Below are 22,915 nucleotides of genomic sequence, written 5' to 3'. Positions count from 1 at the left end.
AATGTATGCCATTCTTGCCTCTGTGAAAAGTTGCCCTTGCCTACATGCTCTAAAAGGTCCTTTCCACTGACTGGCATTCGCTTGCTTCCACCCTATCTGTGTGCTTGTTCTGAACTCTGTGGCATGTTCAATGGCTCTAATCTGCTCTCCCACTCTCTTCCAGGACAATGCTCTCTATGGTGAGCATTTGTGGTTCGAGACCAATGTGTCGGGGGATTTCTGTTACTTGGGAGAACAGAATTGCGTTGCAAAGACTCAGGTGAGCAGAAGGGAGGAATGTGGGTGAAAGTGGTAGCAGAGGGTGGCAGTAGTCCTGGAGGGGGTGATGGGCCTAGAGTTGTATGAATGTAGGGTAGGAGGACCTCCTGTTTACCTGCAGATTGGAGGAGACCGGGGGGTGGGGTGGCGCGTGGGGTTGGAGTTTTCGATGATTGGCCAGAATGCTGATGGGGTTGGGCAAATGAGTAAAAACGTAGCTGAGTCCTAGATCGCTGATAACCTATCGAATGCTTGTGGTTCAAGGAACATAAATGGTTTAAAGTTGTTAACTAGTGGTTTTTAGCATGCTGCAGGTCAACCACCCAATCCAAAATCAGGGGGCGGTAACCTAACATTGAAGAGTTGGTTTTGCTGTTAAAAAAAATCATGGTCTAGTAAAAAAACACTGAGCGGTCCTACTGACTGCTAACGGCTTGATTGCATGCACCACCTTTTTCCCGCTGTAATGTGCTGATGGAAATCCAATTGTTGATCCTCTTATTGTTTCTTCCTGGGCCCTCTGGGTCATGCTTTCAACTGAATGGGGTGATGACACACGGAAGGTCCTAAGTACTCTTAACCCACTTAAACATACTTTTATTTTTGGAACTGCTCATTTTCTATTTTTCGGGAGTAAGACTTCCACCAATTGTACCTGGAGCCCTGAAGGAGCATGGGTTGGGCTGCAGAAAAACGTTCATTTGTCCCTACACAGGAAATCAAGCAAGCTCCCACCTCTTTAAAGGCTGTAATCTGTCACTTGATGCAGATCTTGCCAATCCTGAGGCAGAACAGAACTTTCACTGGCCCTGAAGGGTAGATAGGAAGCTAAGTGCTTCCAACTCTGGTAGGTGTGCTTCTAGTTTTTGCACGTAGATGGAAGCATCGTTTCCACTTCGTTGGCAGTTGACACACCACTGCCTCGTCCGAGTATACAAAGTCGGCGGTTTGGTTTTTGGTCATATACACAACATTATTAGCTCCCCGAAATGGGCCGCATCCAACGGTCACTTCCGTATGTTAAGTTCGAATTGTGTGCCGGTTTCGTATCCTTAAAAGGCCTCCCCCACTCCTTCTTTGAAGCCTTACATGGTCTCTGTGGACTGAACCTTCCGTAGTTTTCCTGACACTTTTATCCCTGACGGAGGCGGCCATGGTTGTGCTTGAAATTGGGTTGGGGACTAGATTCGCTTTTAGTTTCAGGAGCAATACAGGCACTGTTTCCAGGTAGACAACTGCACGTTCTCCCCGGGGTTCAATGCACCATTATGATACTTCAACACTCACTCCAGACAAAAATAGAAAAAAAAGTTAATAAGTTTTGTTCAGCAATCTACATATGCTGTAAAATAACCTATTTGTTTGCCACTGTCGAGATGCCTTTTGAGAATCAACCCTTGGTATGGAGTCTGAGACTACATCCTATTATTATGGTGAACAGGAAAGGCACTGATGTGTAGCCAACCCCATTCAAGGTAGAGTAGCAGAGCATGAAGGCTTAGACTCCGAAGGGTGTGGGAGGTAAAAGTCTACAATGTGGCATACAGAGAATTCCAATAATTCAAATTTGACTGAAGATGTACACAAATATTCAATTATGCCTTCAAGCCTTTTTTTAAATGCACCCTCAGCAATGGAAACCTCACGCAATTACTACCATACACATTCACTACTGGAGTTCTGCAAACAGAAAGAACACTAACCCTTTACGTTTAAAAACCGTTATGCAATTGTTTGCTAGGACCAGGACAACACTATTAATAAGTGTGTGGGAAAGCAAGTGAGAAATGAAGCAAACTGTAATTTAGAACCAGTAAGCAAATTAGGTAGAGTTGCCAACGCTTGTGAATAAATGTTCCAGGGGTTTCATAAAAAGGTATTTAAAGGTCTTGCAGCTTTCTCTCCCAGTTCTATCCCTCATGGGGAAGCCCGGGGGGAGGGAAGGGGTGGGGATCCTTGACCAGACCACCACAGATCCTAGTTTGGTAAGTGAGAGTTAAGGGTTAGGACTTTACACCCATACAACCCCATGATGGGAAGGTTGGGTTCAGAAAATCCATGCAAGCTTTCACCTCTTACTTCGATTCCTTAAGTAACTATTTCAGGGGTTTCTGAATCTGCTTGTCCCACTTACTTCTGGTCTGTCGGGTCAAGGGAGGACCGGTGTCGGGTCAAGGGAGGACATGGGGCAGTTGGTGCAGAGGTCCCTTTTGGCGTCAAGGTTTGGTCTGGTTACTTGGCGGTTTTGGGCTCTTGCAAGGTGGTTCTGGAGACTGGACACCTTTGGCACGGAAGGATGACGACCTGCCAGTGATGATAGAGAGGTTGCAGTGGGAGTCGTCATGGTCAGATGGCAACAGGCGATCCTCGTGGTGTGAACAAAGTAGCAGTCCCTACACGCCTTATCTTCAGTCAGGAAGGCTGAAACCGATGGCACCGGCATCTTGTTACACCCGTTGAAGATTCAGAAAGTTCTACAGATTAACTCCAAACTGCGGTGGCTGCTGTGAGGTAGCCCAGGAGCGAGGCGCAGTGCCTTAGCAAGATCAGGAGTGGGAGGAACAGGGCTTCACTGGGACTTGGCTGGGGGCAATGCTGGTCAGCTGCAACAGTTGTCCTCCGGTCGTCAGTGGGCTGCAATTCTTCGTAGATGTCATGGCTCCACCGTGGTCTGTCAAATGCCTGCAGAATTCTTCCTTTTATCCAAAATTTGGACTGGAGTTGCTCCCTGGTCCACCAATGGCAAGGATTTGCACCTTTCAAACCGGCAGGGACTGTCCAATCCTGGACTGCCTCTGGACAACACATCTGTCCAGTAACAGACACACTCTGGCTCGGGTGTTGACTGAGACTAGACAGACCCAAACTCCACATCCAGCCACTTTGGCCTGGAAAGCAGAAGCTTTATCCAGGAAAGTGCCTTCCACATGTTGCCATTCCAGACCGGAGAGGGCAGGAAGAAGGCCATGGCACAAAATGGCGAAAGGACAGGTGAAAATCTCATGGCACAGCCATTTTAGAGAATATGGTTCTCTAAATGGCAATATAAGTAAAGTGCACAAGTTCAAGTAAAAAAACCTGGTAGAAAATTCTCTGCAGCCACCAGTCCATTCCGGACAGATTGTGCTTGTAAACACAGTTACTTTGTATTCTTATAACTTTATTTCTTTTGTATCGTTACTTCACTTCAAAGGGATGTGTGCAGCTTTTAAAAATGCAATAATGCCACTAAAGGAGAAGGGCATCTCCCAGTCCATCAGTTATCCCCATAAGTGAGCAAAAAGCAAGGGAACTAAAGCAGTGGCAGTGTACGAAAAGAAGGGTGGAACTAAGATCCCTGCTGGCCTGTTCACGCTCCCCATAAACCCAATCGACACGCCCCCTCCCAGGTGCCATACTAACACCTACACAAATGCGCCGTCTGTTTAAGGGAACGTTCAGTGTAGTGCACTGAAGTGCAAGTTTCAACTTCTACCTACACTTTTTTTTAATTTTAAAGCGAAATTATTCTGGAATACTTTCTTTTTAAAATAAAAGTATAGAAACAGCAATCCTGTTCGACCATTGAGCAGAGGGCTTTATTTACCTCCTGCAAAGTCAGGTCTAAAAGCAGGAGCAAAAAGAAAGGGTTTCCCATAGAAGTCAATGGGAGGAAAGCGGCAAAAAGAAACGGCCAACACGATTTCAGTTGAACAATTTGGGGAGGTATTTCTGCTTGTTCCGCATCCTCGGTTACACATTGTGCCTATTTGTGTCAAAGTACCTGTCCCTTCAAAAGATGCCTGTATGGTGTGGGGGAGGGGGGGGACTGTTTCCAGTTCCCCAGTCCTGGGAAGGGGCGTTTTGTAAACAGTTGCTTTAGACCAAGACTGTTCCCTTGAAAAAATCTGTCCTAGATACAAGGCGTGGTTAGCAACCATCAGAGCTCGCTCCTACGGGTGTGATTGGCATCTGCAGCAGAGGTTTACCAAATTCGATCATAATCACATGAGGATTGAGCACAAAAATCATGATCGAGTGCAGAAGCCCTGCAGAAAAGGGGAACCATCCTAGATGCCTAGCTTGGGATAAAGGGATTTGGGTTTTTGCAGGTAGGATTCTTATGCGTTAAAGGAGGTCTTGGGTAGGTAGGTGTTTGATGTCTCAGGCTGCCCTCTAGTGTACCTTCGCCTCCTGCAAAGGAAATCTGTTTCCCATTGCCTCCTAATAGTGCCTGTCCAGCCACTGGTGCAGTCGATTGTATAGGATGACAACATTCTTTAATATGAGGAATAAAAGTATATATTTCACCTGATAATGTAACTTTTCTCACAGCAAAAGTCCGTCTCCAGACGGAAGTGTGCTGCATGCAAGATTGTAGTGCACACACCATGCATCGAGCAGCTGGAGAAGGTGAGCATTGTTTTAAATTATGCTGTTGTGGTTGGTGCTGCCTGTGGAGAATTGTGGCAAATTCTGGGGTGGCATGTGTGCAGGATTGTGTTGCCAGCATAGCCGGGGAAGGAAGGCCACCTTGAAGTTGAGATGAGGGCCCACGTTCCCAGGTGATTTTGACCGATCTCTTCTAGGCCACTGACTCCTTCTACGCGAGTTTTGGACTCCTGTCACTCTGCTGTCCAGACAGAATGGCCCCTTTTTACTACACCCTTTAATGTCTTGGACAAGGACTGTTTGAATCCTCCTGTACATTGGGCTTAGTGCAAGAATGTCCCTGCCAGATCCAGACAGAATTTCTGCATGAAAACCTACCCTTGCCCTTTCCACAAAGCACTGCTTTCTCCTTCACACCACCTTGATAAGCGAAGCTGAGTGGGTGTTGCTTTTCATTATCCTGGTCCCTTATCTGGGTTTTGAATTTCTCCTTTGAAGGCATGGTGAATGACCTTGTTAAACTGATGGCCTTTTTTTTTTCTCACTACCACAGATTAACTTCAGATGCAAGCCATCGTTCAGGGAATCTGGATCTCGGAACCTACGTGAGGTGAGAGTGGGCCATGTCGCCTCTGGTACAGTCTGCCTTGTAGGTGCAAATAGCTTTTAATAACCCTTGTTGGTGATGAAAAGTTGAAGATTGGAGGAGGAGGAGATCACTGGAGACAAAAGGGATATTGGTGGTGGGAACCTCAAAGGGCACCTGACACTGCTAGGAACTGGGTAGCACCCATGCTGGAGAAGAAAGTGGTTTGCAATTGGCATTGGTGTAGCTCAGATCTATTGAAATGTATCGCCCCTTAGCAAGGCATCTCAGGATTAAACCTTAATTCATCCAGAGCAGGGGAGCGACAAGTGTACAGTCCAAGTTTACAGCCATTTGCTGGTCATAATTTAACCTACATGGAGATGAGCTGCATGGAAAATCAAACTATTGTTCTGGGAATGAGCATGGAGTGAGAGCTGTGTTGCAAAATTTACTGCCCACCCATCCACCATTGTTCAGACCCAACTTAGCGGATTAAATTACTTGTTATATTTCTGTGTCATAGTTTCTGACCTACTATCAGATGGTCCAGCGCTTGGACACAACAGCCCGATATGTGGTGGGATGAAGACAAGGCTGGAAATCCACAGAGAAGACCGGGTAGAGTGGATTTAACGTTGGTGCAAACCATGAGCCTAAACGTCAAGGGGATTCCCCTTCCAGAGCTGATTACATGCTGGCTCAGGTCGTCTGCCAAGACCAAGATCAAAGGCAGTTGGTAGCTTCGATTGGGTCAGAGTGGCGGGGAATTGCTGCGTTTGCACAACAGAAGAAAGTAGGAGAGTAGGATGCATCAATCGATCGCTGTAGATAAAATGTGAGTGTTTTGCTACCAGGATGAGCTATGGCCAGAAAATGGTGGTCTAAGCTACAGCGTATAATCCTCCTGTGAAGTGGCAATGTCTCTGCATGGGGAAACCTAGAGCAGTGTACAGGTCCAGGGAAACCATCCCCTCTGTTCCCAATCTGATGAAGTAGACTGATCCCAGCCCTTCCATCCATTGCTTCCCTGCTTCAGTACAGTATAGAGGACCTGCTCTCTTGGCCTGGGCATGGATGATTGTGCAAGGAGGAAGTCTCTGCCTGCACACGCTGACATGTCTTGGATTTCTGAATTATCTGTGACCATTGCATGCTGTCGCAGGATTTGGTAAAGGTTGTTTAATTATTTTAGCCATGTTGTCTCACGCCGCCCCTAGCCCACATTGTACGCCCATTGGGAACGGCTCCTTTTTTTTTTTATACACAGTGTTATTTTTCTTTGACCATTCCAATGGTTGCTCTGGCCATCACTAGAGTGCTCTCTTTCTGTGGCCACATAGCTGAGAAATTAGTGAGTCATCAGAAAGTAGGTAGGTTAATATTTGGAGAACATACACGTGTATATTCTAAATTAAGCATGTCTGCATTGCATGGAACCAAGTTATGGAATGTGTCAAATTTTTAAATATCTGAATAGTGTTTCTGGGAGAAAAGAGAAGGGGTGCGATAGACGTAGGCTGGATTGTTTCACGCCTTGATACACTTGTGTATGAGTGCACTATAAATAAAATATCATACCTGCAAATCATAAATACAGGTCACTGACAGGAAAGCGATGCAGATCTCGCAGTTTAACTTAAGGAAAGGTGGAGCAGGGAGTTGGAGGGGGGGGGGGGGCGGCGGGATGTAGCACAAATAATTGTCCGTTTATTAACGGAAATTCCATTGCACTGATTCTGGCGCTTCTCCACTTTAAATATAAGATACATTTGATGTAAAAGGAAGAAACTAGGAATCGTACTGTATCTATAAAGGATCGTTAGGAAGCTATAGGGAGGTGTCTAGAGGTTTTAAATGTGGCGCCGTCAGTTTTAGAAATTGTGTTTTAGTGATGGGAGTATTACATCAGTTTTAGCAAGGGGTGGTTGGAGTAATTTATGTATGTCTATTGCGCCCTTTTTAAAATGGTAAGAATTTTGGAGCCCCGTCTTATTCTGTTGTTTCTTTTGTATGTATATATTGTGTAAACCATAAACACAATGACATTAAAGCCTGTTATGTACAGTTCTTTATTGCCCATGGGCCGGCATCTATTGTTACCTAGACTATGGGCCTCATTACAGGTCGGGCGGTCTGGAATTAACAGTGGCGGTAAACCCGCCGCCACTGTTAATTCCGGACCGCCTGATCCGAGTCCTGCAGGCGGAAGGTGATCTTCCCGCCAGGTCTGGCCTGCAGGCGGACGTGGAAACACCGGCACCATCACGAGATGGTGCCGGTGTTTCCACTTCCCCATTCCCATCGAGTCCTATGGGACTCGATGGGAATGGGGATTAACACCATTCCGCCTCCGTGACTCCCGGGACACCGGGGTCGTAATGCCCTGGTATTTCCGGGAGTCACGGAGGCGGAATGGTAATACGAGTCGTAATGAGGCCCTATTTCTTGTCAGCCTATCCCCAGATTTCCGTCATAACTTTTGAGGTTTGCCATACTGCTCTGATCCCAAAATGTAGCCTTGTCTTCTGGCCCTAGTTTAGAGATCTGTGTAGGACCAATGAGATTGTCCCCATGAACACACTTCTTCCCCATCGTCTCGCTGCTCTCCCAGTCCTCTTAAGTTTTCTCCCATTTTTGTATTCTTTAAATGCAGCACTGTTTCTAGCTATATTCATGCTACATAACGCCAGTGCATGCATAAATGTACTACAGGCGAGAACCGGAGAAAGTCTGCTGTTGGGGAAAGTAGAGCAGCGGAAGGAAAGGCAGAACGCGAGAGGTAGAGGAGAATAGGGATCATTCATCTTGAGGTGGCAGACCTGACCCCCCCCCCCATCCCCTGCTTGTGTGCTGCAATCATTAGCAGCACCTGGGTACTCTCACCAGACGGTGCTCATTATGCTTAACTCGAGATTGTTCCAGTCTTTCTTGTTGGTTCTAAAGAGCGAACCATTGAGTAATTGTGCCTTGCTAAGCATGCATGGTGGTGGGAGAAGACTGGATGGTGGAAGATGGCCCACAAAGTGAACATGGATCGGGTCACGATACAGGCAAGTGCTGCAGCTTGGATCCCTGGACACCACTTTCCGCAGCACTTTCCTTGGGTATCGAGAGTGCTTCTGACCTAGCATAATCAATGCCTCCTCTGCTTCACAGAAGCTGCGATTTATGCTTCTGAGGAGTGGTACACATGTTTCTGAAAAGCTGCTGAGAGACTTCGGTCATTGCGCCAGTTCAAAAAACCTGAATGGTTGGTTTAAGAAGAGGGATGCTGGAACCTGATGTAAACGTTTCAAGGTTTGTGGGATGGTGCTGCAACACTTTATTTAGATGAATAGTAACTTTCTAGAGCTTGGTATCAGTCTTTACAATGTAGTGTAGTGATGGACATCATTGACCAATACCTAATTAATGGTACACAATTTATTAAACACAAAAGGATAGATTTTATGAATTGTTAGGCTATGTCTTGTGTGAAAAGTTTTTTTTTTTTGTACACTATAACACACAATAAATAAATTTACAAAAAAAAGGATAAATGGCTGAATTGGCTCTGCTGCATTCCAAACCAGTGATCTGTTCTGCTAACCTCATTTCATCGCTATGCAGTGATTATAACGAATCACAAAATAACGTATCCCATTATAACAAACTGAAAATAACGAATTTGGAGAAACACAAAAAATGGGGGTTGGCAGTGGATAATATTGGTTCTGGGGCTGGGGGGGAAGTATTTTGAACAAAAAAAGGGTGGCTCTTAGGTGACTTGGAGGGGAGGGGGGCAGAGGTGTTTCGAAGAAAGCCCTCCCAACTTCCCTAAAAAAAAAAAAAAAAAAAAAAAAAAACAAAAGGAATTGGGATTCGTTGTAATGGGATTCGTTGTAATGGGATTCGTTGTAATAGTTGTAATGGGATTGGTTATTTTGGATGCGATTTAAAATCTCATGTAACCCTTGGTGTATTCTTAAACCAATTTGTGCTTGTATTTCGAGAAAACTAGAGTTCAAGAAAGGTACTTGGAGGCTACCTGAATATAAGGATGGGGTGGGAGGGTAACCTACAACTCCCTCAAAAATCAACAAATTCCAACCACATTTAAGTCTCTAGAAAGAGGAGGCCTAGCAGAGTAGTAAACGCTCCAGTGAAGACGTGCCCTGCTGCTGGGTTTAGTTATTTAAACCTGCCCAAGACCCTTTGGACTGCATCTAGGAAGGTTGGGCTTGGCTTGTGAAGTCCAAACACCCATGGATTTGTCAGTCAATCTGTGCTCCCGCTGGGTTAGCAGCGGGAGGGTGGGATCATAAATATCCTTAGGTCGGCACAGAATGGATTGAGCACTCCAAGCACAGTGCCATTTAGCACCCAACGCTGCTTTCGGTTATTGCTAAGTGACTTTCACAATTGTCACGAGGGAAGCAGAAGGAAAAGAAAATGAGAAGATGTAAGAGTTGAAGGAAAGTTGACCATTTACTAGAGTAGCATTTCTAACGGAAGAGGGTTATTGCCCAAATGATGCTGCAGTATGTGCTTCTGTGTTGGTTGAACGAAATGTGGGTGATTGAGCCAGTGACTTGCCCATCATTGTTATGGCGCTAATGCCTCAAGTCTAGAAAACAGAAATGTATCCAGAAGGCTGTGTGGCCATGCCAAAGAGGCACTGATTTGCCTACCTAAACGAGGTCACTGCAAGCTTTGACTTGGGGTGTTCTTGTTTCCTGTCTGACCAGAGCGGCAAGTTGCTTGAGCCCCTGACCAGCCTAAACGTTGCATGGTTCCGAGTCCGTTTCTGTCTGTAATAGCTGCAGGGGGCTGGTTGTGGGTGGGGCTTGGTGAATCTTCATACGATGGCTTGCTGCTCATTGAGCCAAAACGCACCTTGCCATTGGATAGCATTAGGCTTTGCTGTTGCTGTGCACTTCACACAAGAGATCTTGGCGCTTTAGCCTGCAAAAGACTGAGGTGAGGCTTTCATTCCACTTTTGCAGGCAGCCAAGTAGAGCAGTACTGCAGAAAATGCCAGTGGTTAATCAGGAGGACCAATTAATTTGCCAATAGCAGCACTGCTGGTTGTGAAGATTCATTTTAAGACGTGAGGGCAGGGGTATCGATATAGTCTGCACCCACCTCCAAGCAAAGAACCTGCTTCTCTGATCCTACCACACTATATTTGGTGGCTGTTTTGCTAAAGGATCGCACGGTTCTGATTGGCACCTGCACAAATATGGAGCAACTTTCAGCCTTCCCAACGTCTGTGTTGGTGTGTTGAAACTATGCGCTAGAGACGGCATAATATTATTTCTACTGGATTCTGAGACCCGAATGGCATGATTCTAGGCAGGAAAGCTGGGTTCAAATATAGGAAATCTTAAATGAAGTTGAGCTTTGAACTGTGGGTCTTCTGGGAGAAATGCGCTGGACTACACAACCTGCAAGGGGCCTACTAGCACCATATGTGCTTGGTTATAGTTGTGTGGGAGACTGATTCATCTTGGGCTGAGGATGGGCTCTTTTGGGGAGTTCTCTACATGCTCCAGTTCCTCGACTGGGACTGCAGTTGCTTTCCCCTGTTACGGGCCAGTTTGGGTCCTACTGGGGAGACTAGCTTTTGAGCTTACATTTACATATCTACTTTGTCCCATTTTAAAACCGTGTTACTTAAAGAACATGTATTTGGGGTGCGGGGTTTGTGGAGTGATGCGAGTTGCCTGCCTGCTGTTTCAGAGCACTTGTCTGCATTTATGGATGGATTCCAGGTAGAAGGTTAATGTCTCATCTTGATAAGTCACTCTGATCATCTTCGCTGCAAATGGCTTAATTTGGCTGTGGAAGAGGAGGAGCCACCGACGGTGTGCTCGATTGGTGGGGCCCATTGACCTGATGAGTAGGGCAAGGTCATAGCCCCTATCTGGTTCGCTATTAAGGGCAAGCTATACTTTTAATTTCCTTCCCTGCTAAATCCAGTATGGCTGAGACAATCCTTTGGAAATACTTTTCGCTAATGTGGTTGACCATGTGATGTATCTCTGACAAAATATGTTACAGGAAGTGAAACAAGCAATGGCAAAGCCCATTGTTTTAGCCTGTGCATAGTCCTTCGACCATGTGGGGTGCCTGCCTCCCTTAATACAATTAATCTGGGAGGTAGCCAGCCTGTCCTAAAAATTTATGGAAGGGCCAAAAAAGATCTATCAGTGTGTGCCCCTTCATTCTGTCCCAGTGATACTTGCCTGTCTCCAAGCCTGAGCCTGCCCGCTGGGCATATTGGCACTGTACCCTAGAATCCAAACCACTAGCAGCCCAGGGATTGCCCCATCGGCCACCATGATCTTGAATACTTGTGTTGGGAAGGGGGGGGGGCATGCGTCTCAAACCCCAAAACTCTTTCAGATGCAGCTGAGGCCTGGAAGTGTGCTGTAGGGGCTCAGGGAGGTTACAGGGAGGGAGGTTGGTGTATGCTTTAGCATTAAAATACATTGGGGGAGACCACCAGGGGGCGCAGGCGAAATGGCCGCCTAAGCACTCGGCTCCGTCGGAACCCTCGAACAATAGCGGGAAACCAACGCTTGCCAAGCCCGCAAGCGGCCCCAAAGAAGCCAGAACGAGGAAGGAGCCAGCAGCAAGTGCACCAACCCCTGAAGAAAATCAGACCCCGCATCCCTGTAAACGTAGCTAAAATAGCAGAGGTCCCTACCAGCAGTGCACTTGCCTCCGCAAAGCCGTTACCAGGACCAACCACGTGGGCCATCGGGAGTTGGATGACTGGACGAAAACCACGCAGCAGTCACTGCGCCCGACAACTGAGGCACACGGCACCCTTGCTGCCTGGAAAAGACTGGGAGACCCGATCGGAGCAGCCTGCAGATTCGCCACACCGCAGGGGAGGAGCTCCAAGGCTGCCTGCGTTGGAGCAGACCCGAGGCGGAGGAGTCCGGAGCTGCGCCATTGTTGGACCCGGCTATCCGGAGCAGAGAAATGCAACACGTGGGACGCAGCGGCAGGCCCCCACTGGCAGCTGCGGAAGAACATGCGGCCTGAGAGTGATCCTTACCGAGGCCCCCCCCTACGAGACTATTACACCGCTTCAGACAACAGGTGAGAGGGGGGAGGCTGGCGACGGTGAGCTGTGATACCCCGCCACAATGATCTAAGCTGCGTTCCAGCACAAACGTGGCCACAGCCAAAGGGGTGCTGCAGGCCCCCTTCGTCGCTACCCCCATCTCTCTGCCTCTGGTGGTGGGTCTGGGGCCGGTGGTGTGATTGGACCCTGTCGGGTCTATAGCACATACCGCAGAACTGCCCACGAAGCGAAGGGGAGCCACAAAGAGGTGAAAACGGCCTCCTGGCTGCCTTCCAGCGGACTCCAATGAAGGCCCACCCCCTCCCTAGCGGACAGCGAACTGGGAAGGCGAGAGGTCCGGGGTGCCCCAGGACCATAGGGACTAGCACAGCGGCAGCAAGCGAGGTGGGATCCCTTGCGCCACACAGTAGCAAGAGGCACGGCAGAGGAGCCCCCGGAAAGCCATAGCCCGTAAGAGAGGCCGCAGGAACACGCCTGGGGGCAACTAGAGCTCCACCCCCCCCCTCTTTCCCCGTACGTGCAATGTCTACCACTACACTATAAGCAAACGCCTGCACCTAGGGAAGCTAAAGCAGCCTCACATAGCACTTGGTGAGGAGCGATTTCGCTCCAAAAGCAACGATAAGGACTACAGCGCAGAATCATTTCCACAAGAGCTCGGGCTGGACTGGGTGCAGTCGCAGGTGACAGAGTCAATAGGGAGACAACGGGAGCTCATACTCCAACGCCGCCTCAGACCGGAACAGGAAAATGGCACGCTTTCCCCTGGAGCTGAACTATTGACCAGCCTTGGGTCGGAACCATGAGCAGGCAACTAGCAAACAGGGTTGTCGGCTTTAACAAGGCTTACCCAAGACAGTGTACCCCCTAGGCCGAATACCCTACTGAACGGCCACCCGCCCCGGCCCTGCTGAGCCGCCCGGGGGCCGTTCCTGGCTACAGAGGACAGTAGCAAACGAGGGGTGTGCAAGTGGGACATTGGATCCCCCTACTCCCCCCACATTCCACTGCAGAGAGTCCCACGAGAGCAAGCAACAACATTCAAAAGACAAGCTCGCAGCAAAGCAATAGGGGAAACAAGAGCACACCTGCAGCAGGATGACCGCCATAACCCACTGAGGGAGCATAAAGAGTGCAAGGCACATGCAGAGCGAGATTAACCTCTCAATGATCCAGAAATTGCAGGAATTTCGGCGAGACCAAACAATGGCAGCTTCCCAATCACAAGAGGTCCCCCTTCATCCCGGGTGGAGAACAGGAAGCATCGACTAAAGCGGATGTGTGCCTACTACTCAAAGTTCGTTTAGGTACAGCATGACCATGACAGTCTCTGCTCTTCAAGAGAAAGTGCACAGGTTAGAAGATAAAGTTGAAGCACTAGAGAACTATCAACAATCAGTGGCTATTATGGAACTTGATCCCAAGGCCGATTCCAAGACCTGGAGGTAAAGAACAATGATTTGGAAAATGGGGAGAGGAGAGCGACTATTAGGATTCAAAGCCTCAAGGAGATCCCTAACGAGACACCAGCGACCTTAGAAAGAAGCATTAAAGCTGTGATAACTACCCTCCTTCCCACTCCCTTAACACCAGAACTAGAATTTGAAAGGGTGCACCGAGCAGGCGGCCCACGATCTGTTCTGACGAAATGCCACCACTATATACACAAAATGGAGATCGTCAAACATGCCAGGGAAAGAAAATACATCGACTTCGAGGACTCAAGGATAAACATTTTCCAGGACCTTTCAGCCGAGACTTTGGCCCGAAAAAGAGCCTGCAGACGACTGACATCATGGCTGCGATTGCGCAACACAAGATGCAGATGGCGCTTCCCATTTGTGCTCACGTGCACCTTCAAAGAAGAGGAATATAGAGTTATTTCAGGAGAAGAGGCCACCAACGTCTTGAAGGGGACTGCAGGTCAAGGAAGGACTATCGGAAGGTGAATGCCATTCTCAGAACCAGTCAGGAAATCATGCAGGCCCTGGTCACAGAGAGGCCGTTCAAAGAACAAGAGCATATTTACAAGACTGAACACCCCATGAAAGAGAGAGGCAAGGTAGCGAGCACTGTGCAGCCATTGGACCCTGGAGGGGGCAACTGATCCGAGCTAATAATGCCAAACTAAAAGATCAGCGCCCGAAAACATGAACACCAACAGGAAAAGGAAACAAACCCCTTGCTGCCATAGCGGGGGCCTGTTCCCCCTTTGCGTTGGGCAAGTCGGGCTTGGTATATGAACATGCTACCATTACACACTCAAGCTAATCAAAAGTGACTAGAGGCAATGTTTGAACAAAATGTTCCCGGGGCTCGCCCTATTTGAACACCTAGGGCGTCTCCGACATTGGGAGAATGCCTTTTTCTTCTATTTCCATCTTTGTATTTTTTCCATTCCTATCAGCGCAGCGGAGGGAGGGGGGCTACAAGCGGGTTCACTCACGGTTCACGGAGGGAAGAGGGAAAGCCAAAAAGCATAAAGACCAATCCACTTAATCCATACTTTAAAAAGGAATCTAATGCACGCAGGCAGACACTTAAAGCGCTCGACCACAAACCAAATGCACACTTAAGATATGAGGACCACCTACTATTCCATAATACACAACACACATGGCCGCATAAAAAGCACACTAAGCAAAACACAGATGGCAGGTGACACTGTTCGCATGGGGACCCTGAACGTCAAAGGCCTCAACTCACCACAGAAAAGATCCATGCTGGTCAGGGCATTTCGGCAGACCAAATTAGACATTCTCTTCATGCAGGAGACTAGGTTTAGGTGCAATGAAGAATTCACCCTATTAGGCAGAAACCTAGGAGGAGCCTTGCGGGCCTCTGGGCTGGAAGAGAAGGGGGGAGGGGGGGAATCCTGTATCGCTCCTCCCTTGAGCTGCAAATATCACAAACACACAGAGATCCAGGGGGAAGGTTCCTTATTGTGCAGGGATCCGTTGGGGTCCAGAGCAAGAACCTTATGCTCCACATACGTCCCAAATTCCCAGCAGCTAGCGTTTTGCAGAGAGGTCTTCCTGCGACTCGACGGGGAAAGTATGGGCTCTCTAATCTCTGGGGGGGAGACTTTAACCTTAGCTTTAACCCAGACATGGACTTGAGATCCTACAGAGAAGGTGCCCCACACGACAGACAGGAAAACTTTCCAGGACGAATCATAGACCATCTGTTAATCGATGTGTGGCGGACCCAAGGACCCAACTACCCGCTAGATAAAACATACACTTTCTATTCTCCCCCACACCAAACTTGCTCTCGCATAAACTACTTTTTCCTGAATGGGGACCTAGAATATCTGTTGAAAAACGCCACAATAGAGGTTATAGGGTGGTCCGACCATGACATGGTCACCCTAGATCTCGACCTGGGTCCAGGTAGGCTTGTAGAAAAACTATGGACGTGCAATGACACACTCTTTAAGGATAAACCTTTCAGACAATCGCTAGACAAGGAAGTACAGGAGTTTTTAAAAAGAAACACAAGGGATATCCTCTGTAACATGATATGGGAAGCGGCAAAGGCAACTATCCGGGGCCTGTTAATTTCACAGGGGGCCTGTGAAAAGATTTTTATTTTTTATTTTATTTGTGTATAGTTTCAAAGAAACCTTTACAAATCAGTACACAAGCGAATAAAAGAATCATTTCACAAAATAACAGTTCAGTACATTTCATCACATTTACATTCACATTCACAATCACAAAGAAAAAAAAAAGATAAAAAGGGAAAGAATTTACAAGAACAATCCCCTATTGCGTTTACCAAATACTAAAAACTGTTCTGCATTTAACTCAATCTTATACCAATTTGCATTCCTATTTTAAAAGAAATAACAGTTCAGAGCATTTCATCACATTTGCATAAATAATGAGAAAAGGTTTCCATATGCTTTAAAACACTTTTGTATTTGACTCAACCTTATACCAAATTACATACCAACTTTAGGAAACAAACAACCGCCAATTGCAGAGGAATTTTGTCATCAAACATAGGTTTCCAGAGTAATTCGAGGTCAACTTTTGAGGTGTCAAACACAAAACGATTAAAATATCGTTGCCTTTCCTGTAGTAATCAATTAAAAGATGTCTTAGTGACTCACTAATGTCAACTATTCTGCAAAATCTACAAGCCGCTACCGACTCAGCCCCCTTGGTTCTGATTAGCATAATTTCTCCTGTTAAGAGCACATTAAAACGGAATCTCATAAAGAAGTTTCTCCATGCTTTCTGAGGGAATGAGTAGAGATACGGTTCCGGAACGTCCGCGCCCTTATAAAATGACACCATATGACCTTACAATTTTATACTGACTAAGTTTCTCCAAAGTGGTACCCCAATCACAATTTCCTAGCAGTAATTTAACTTTTTTTGGATTGAGAAGAGAGCTCACTGTTGCCCCTACTTTCTCCAGTAGAGTTTTGCATATTTCTACCAATTTTTCCATGAAAACAGATTTTGTTACCACTTTGATCAGTAAAGTGGACATAGCATTATATAGGGTGTCTCCATTGTTGCTTACGATATAAAAAGATATGAAAAGAATAAAACTCCTTACGGAAACCCAAATTAAGCAGGGAATAAAAGACCAGGAAAAAGCAAGGGAGAGAGAGGGATGTGATGCGCCTCAACATAGAGGGGGAAATCGGAGACCTCAGGCAGGAATTGAGGTTTGGCAGGAGAAGGACTTAACCCACCTCAGATGTCAAACAGAAGTACTTCGAGAAAGGGGACAAAGCACACACTCTGCTCGCAGCCAAACTCTGAAAACAGAGAGCCAAAAGGGCAGTCCTCAAAATTAGCTCCCCCTCTGGAACCACCCTGGTTAACCCAACCGATATCACGGCCTTTATCGCCCAATACTACCAAAAGCTATACTCCACCGACTGCAACCCTCTCCCGCCCCCCACAAGAGAGCACCATGGAATTCATGGCCAGAGTCCCATTCCCCCAAATACAACCCTCAGACTGGGATACATTGAATGCCCCTATAACATCAAAAGAGGTAGACCATGCCATCTCACACTTGAAAGCAGGATCTGCACCAGGTGTGGATGGGTTTAGACCAACATATTATAAAAGGCTGAGAGAAGCCTTTTCCCCTTTCCTAGCCCTTTTGTATAATGACCTCTTGGCTACAAGGAATGCTCAACCGTCATTCACAGAAGCAGGATCATTGTCATACCAAAAGAGGGAAGAGATGAGCTGGACTGCAGCACTTATAGGCCAATTTCTCTGTTAACGTAGATGCAAAAATATATGCAAGCATCCTAGCTAATAGACTGAGCGAGCTCATCCCCCAATTGGTCCACAATGACCAGGTAGGATATGTTGAAGAAAGGCAGGGTGCCGGCAGTGTCTGCAAAACATTGGACCTAATGGCTTCTACGACACACATGTAGATGCCAAACTGATCTCGGTAGATGCCGAAAAGGCCTTCGACTGGGTGGAATGGCACTTAATGACCCAAATCCTACAGAAGGCAGGCCTGGGTCCGGAATGGTTGCGGGGCACACAAGCCCTGTACAACAACACTCACTCCAACGTCATAGTTAATGGGGTGGCATCGCTGCAATTCACGCTAACCAGAGGAACTCGGCAAAGGTGCCCTCTTTCACCATTGGTCTTCATCTTAGTCATGGAGCCCAGAGCATCAGAAGCGATAACAGGATAAAGGGTCTGGTGAGATGTGGCAAAGAGTATAAACTAGCCCTGTTTGTGGACGATGTTCTGGTCTGTTCCACATCCTGTACAATCCATCCCCCGCGCTTCTGGACTGGATAGAGCAATATGGGGCTCACTCAGGGTTTCGTATAAATCGTAACAAAACTGTTGCCCTCGTAGAAGTTGCCCAACAGCTGGGCGCAAGTCCAGCAAACTGGGACCTCAAAATCGCAGACAGCATGTGCTACCTAGGGATAATGATAACCAGACAAATTTGCAAGGTAATTACAAACCGCTCTGGGCCAAGATTCAGCAGGACTTCGAAAACCTGGGGAAACTGAAACTTTCTTGGGCCGGGAGGTTAACCTCCATAAAAATGAATGCCCTACCACAGCTTCTCGTCCTCTTTCAACCCCTTACTGTCGTGCTCCCGGACTAATTCCTTGCCACAACAAAAAGCGCCCTCCGGGCTTTCCTCTGGGAGATGAAGCCTTGCATTGCCGATAGCACATTGATTCTCCCAAAGGAGAAAAGGGCCTGGCATACCCGGACCTTGACGAATAATACCATAAGCATCACAACTGCGAATCCTGGTAGACCACATCCGAGAGTCGAAGACCAAACAATGGGTTGACCTAGAAAATTGCCTTTTCTCCCCAGTAACCTTGGGAGAATGGCTGTGGGCTCCTCCACAATCCATCCTGCGTAAGGCATGAGAACATCCAGTTTTACAGGCACTGTGGCCTATATGGAGCACAAAGAACCCTAGCATGGCTGGAATCGCATCCTGGCCCTCCCCTCTGTTGCATCTGGGCACCCCCATCAGGGACTTGATTTATAGACCCAATTTGCTTTCAACCACAATACGAACAAGCCCTAATTGTAGCTGGCCAAATGTGGATGGGTGGGGTTTCCTAACCAAGGAAGAATTAGAGAATGCACAGCAAGGGCTACGGATTAAGCCACTCCCATACCTGCAACTGAAGGTGGTTCTTATAGATTCAAAATGGGCAGCTGCAACCCCTCCCCTCACCGCCTTTGAAAACCTACTAAGCACCCATAAAGGAATGAAAGGTCTTATAACAAAGATATATAGAGCCCTCTTAGATGGGGGCCACCTACCACCACCACGCAAAAAATCAAAATGGGATGAAGTCCTAGGTTTGGAAGACAATCACGAGGTGTGGGAAGCGATGTATAGAGCGGTCTAGAAATCATCCATCACATTACAATACAAAATGCACAATTGCAGAATCTTAACACAATGGCACCTAACCCCCAACGCTTGGCTAAAATATATGCAGGCATTTCCCCCTACCGCTGGAGAGTATGCCCCCAAATAAGCACCTATTGGCATCAGTGGTGGAGTTGCCTCCACATAAAAACGTATTGGAAAGAAATCCTGGGGTGGCTGCACCAGCTAGAGGGCATTCACAGGGAACTCGCTCCTCTCTTGGTGCAAACGGAGGAGCAGTAACTAGTCCTCCCCCACATGCCTAGGAACCTGCTTCTGCGGGATATATTGACCTACTCAACAGCATTTCCCCCACATCCCCAAGCTGCATTTGTACAAGAAACGGCAATATGGCTCGCCAGGACCCCAAAACTACGTTTTTGCAGCAACAAAAAGATGGCTGCACCATCCTGCCAAGCACACTTCAGGCAGGATGGAACAAGGGGACACACTAAAGAAGCGTGCCAGTGTGTTCTGAAACATATAAAGGGAATAAAAGGAAAAGGCAGCACTGCTTTGCTGAAAACCCAAAATTCCCCTTCAAAATGAAACTTTTTCACCCTTTGACGCTGATTCAATCTGTTCATTCTGAAACCACTGTGATTAAAAAGGCTCTGCCATGCCCAGGCTATTTCATTGTGCCTGAGCAAAACCAGGCATAATTCCTGAATGACGGGCCCTGTCAAACCAACTCTTAGAGAAATCAACAAGGAACTTCACTTTTTACTCACACAGGAACACACGTTTATTTCTTTCCAAAAGTATCCAAAGCTCAGCAGTTCAAAGAAACTCTAACTCTCTGAGCCTGGTCAGTTTCAATATATCTGTGCTTCAGACAAAACTCCTGCTTTCAAGAAAATTACTTTGGCTGCAAAGACAGTGTGGCAATTTGATGGAGCTGCCAAACCAAATTTAAAGAAAGCAATGCTAGCGTTTCACCACACATGTAAAAAAGGGGCCTTTGCAAACTGAAGGAAAAAAAATTGACAGTTTAAAAAAGAAATTGTTGAATGAAAGCGTGCCTTATTTAGCAGTGTAAAGGGGTTATGTGCAATAAAACCTGCAATCAAGCTGAGATACTCCCACCTTGCTTTGAAGGAAATGACAGTTGGTTGCAGTTGAAGGAAGGAAATAAAATGATCCAGTGACAAGACTGCATTTGTTTCCAAAGACTATTTCATAAATACACTTTAAAGACTTTTATCTCTGCAGCAAGACTTTGTAAAAATGTAGAATTTTCGCAGTGTAAAAGTGATTTTTTTGGCTTTTTTTTTAAGACTTGGTAGACTTCATTGACACCTTGAGGACAGAAATGGCGAAGGATGGCAAATTCCAAGAAAAGTATCCATGTTGCAAATGCGAATTTTTGTACATACATCCCTTATGATCACCCCCACCCATGTATAAAGTTATAGATTTTTGAGTAATATATTAATCCCATTGAAAAGTGTGAAAAACTGGTAGAAGGGCGAATCAAGGTCTCACAGACTGGAGGATTAGACTGAAATGTGCTGCACAAAATCTGTAACCTGTGTGTATAATTTGTTAAGAGATTGCAATTTTATAAATGTATGTTTGTAGCAAAATCAGATTTTAGTTAAAGTAACTGTGGGAGGTTTTTGGACATTGTAAAACTCGCACCATAAATCTGACATTTTCCTGAAATCCAACCAGCTGAGAGCAAGGCGGAGACTATCACCCTTGTCCGATCCCTTTGTTAGAGGCGTGTTTAGTTAAGCCTGCCCCAGTCATATACCTTGGTGATGTCGCTATGTATTATAAATAAGAGTCCCAGACAAGACTCTACACACACTCTTCCTGATTTTCCTGCGCCAGCGTCCTGTACAAGACTCCAGATCTCAACTGCAAGGCCAAAGCATTGCTGACCCTACCCCAGCGCCCACTGCAAAACCCAAGCATTGCTGATCCTGTTCTAGCAAGGCCTCAAATCTGAAAACCTACTAAAATCCCCAAATAACCAAGGGGAAAGCTGTGGTGTTTTGGGGAAGCATCCTGCCATCCTGCAAACCTGCCATCCAGCTGATCTTTTTTTTTAATTTAAATTTCTTTATTGGTTTTTCAACACATATGAAACAGTGGTTAGACAATGCAATATGTATGAATCAAGAACAACATGTCTTAACGTACCCAACCTTCCCACCCCTCCCCCCTCCCTCCGAGACCACAGTGAAGTCCTCAGATTTCCTTAGGCACGAGCCGGGTCGGGACTGTCGGTGCTGTTCGAGGTGCCGTCATGCGTAACTGGGTGGAGTAGTGGCACCGTTAGTGCTACCCATCGGTGTAGATCTGCGCTGGAGTCCAGCCTTTGTACCTGAATCGCCGTTTCCCAAGCCGCAGTCTCAGCGGCTATCCATCTCTTGAGGTCGTCCCACCAAAGGGCTTCGCTCGGCCCCCCTGCGCTCTTCCAACCCATGGCTATGCGCCTTTTTGCTGTTATGTATATCAAGTCAGTGAGTCTATTTAGGGGCTTATTCTTGCTGTTTCGCTTGTAACTCCCCAATATGCAGGCTGCTGGCTCATGAATCTCCACCTCAATCTCAGCTGTCGCCACTTTTTCTTTCACTCGGGCCCAGAACCTCTGGACTATCGGGCAGCTCCAAAACATGTGGGTCATACCCGCCCTTGGCTCGTGACATTTGGGACATGTCTGGATCGTGGCTCCTTTGAACTTTGATATGGCGTCGGGCGTAAGGTAGACTCTATTGGTGATGTACAGCTGAATAAGTTGGAGGCGAGCATTTCTGGAGATTTTTTTATGGTAATGGGTTATTTTCTCCCATGCTTTGTCCTCAAATTCGAGGCCCATTTCACTCTCCCATCTACTTTTGCATTTCAGTGCGTCCTTTGTCGTGCTCTGCAGTAGGGCTTCATACATTCTGGAGGTTTCATGACCTCCTTCGGCAGTGTCCAGCAATGATTCGATGGCTTCATTCTCCATGAGTTGGTTGGCGGCCTCTAGCCATCTCTCCTTCAGGGCCTTCATTACTGCTCTGTGGAGCAAGAACTGGCCCGTGGGCAGGCCCGTGGACTCGCTGAGGTCAGTAAACGTCATGAGCTCTTGTTCATGGATGAGGTCTCCGAGTACCGCCACCCCATAGGGTTCCCACTGAGTGCGCGTGTCTGTATATCCCCATGAAGGTTTCACCATGACGGCCGCAATGGGGATCTGCGGGGAATATGGGTCTGTCACCCCCACTGCCTTGCAGGCTCGCTTCCAGAGCTGAGTTCCAAGTTTGATTAGGTAAGGGTGATGTTGAAGAGCCCCCTTCTCGACCCAAAGTAGGTCTCGGAGTAGCAGTCGCGGCAGGGCCAGTTGGAGGAGTCGGGTGTCAGTGGTGGCTTCATCCGCCATCCAGTGCGTTACGTGCCTCAGTTGACTAGCCAGGTAATACAGTTCGAAATTGGGGACTTTCAATCCCCCCTTCTCATAGGGTCTTCGGAGAATGTCTAGCGCCACCCTGTGCCTACCCCCCTGCCACAGGAATCCCCTACAGAGCTTGTTCAGGTCTCTGAAAAAAGCGGGGGGGATGTTGAAGGGGACGTTAGTGAAGCAGTGTAGTAGGCGTGGGAGCGCTACCATTTTGAGGAGTCCCGCCCGCCCAGCCACAGAGAGAGAGGGAGCTTCCCCCAGAACTCCATGGATTTTGCAAGTGCGTCCTTTGCCCTAACCGTGTTAAGGATGTGTT

The 22,915-nt window shown here is 47.2% G+C and overlaps 1 protein-coding gene across 17 annotated transcripts in view; it reads left to right on the top strand.

Annotated features, from left to right (window-relative positions):
• DGKZ (diacylglycerol kinase zeta) overlaps nucleotides 1–22,915 on the top strand; it is a 1,700,725-nt gene that overhangs the window by 781,934 nt on the left and 895,876 nt on the right. For all 17 annotated transcript variants that reach the window (XM_069623235.1, XM_069623234.1, XM_069623231.1 and 14 more), the window contains 3 exons: nucleotides 164–259; nucleotides 4,573–4,650; nucleotides 5,183–5,239. In XM_069623235.1, the coding sequence (XP_069479336.1) occupies nucleotides 164–259; nucleotides 4,573–4,650; nucleotides 5,183–5,239 (231 nt within the window). The remainder of the gene's footprint in view (nucleotides 1–163; nucleotides 260–4,572; nucleotides 4,651–5,182; nucleotides 5,240–22,915) is intronic.

This window comes from Ambystoma mexicanum, chromosome 11 (assembly GCF_040938575.1).
Source record: "Ambystoma mexicanum isolate Mex_15411 chromosome 11, UKY_AmexF1_1, whole genome shotgun sequence".
NCBI lineage: Eukaryota > Metazoa > Chordata > Amphibia > Caudata > Ambystomatidae > Ambystoma > Ambystoma mexicanum.
The sequence above is the reverse complement of the archived record's forward strand: the minus strand, read 5'-3'. Positions and strand labels throughout refer to the sequence as shown.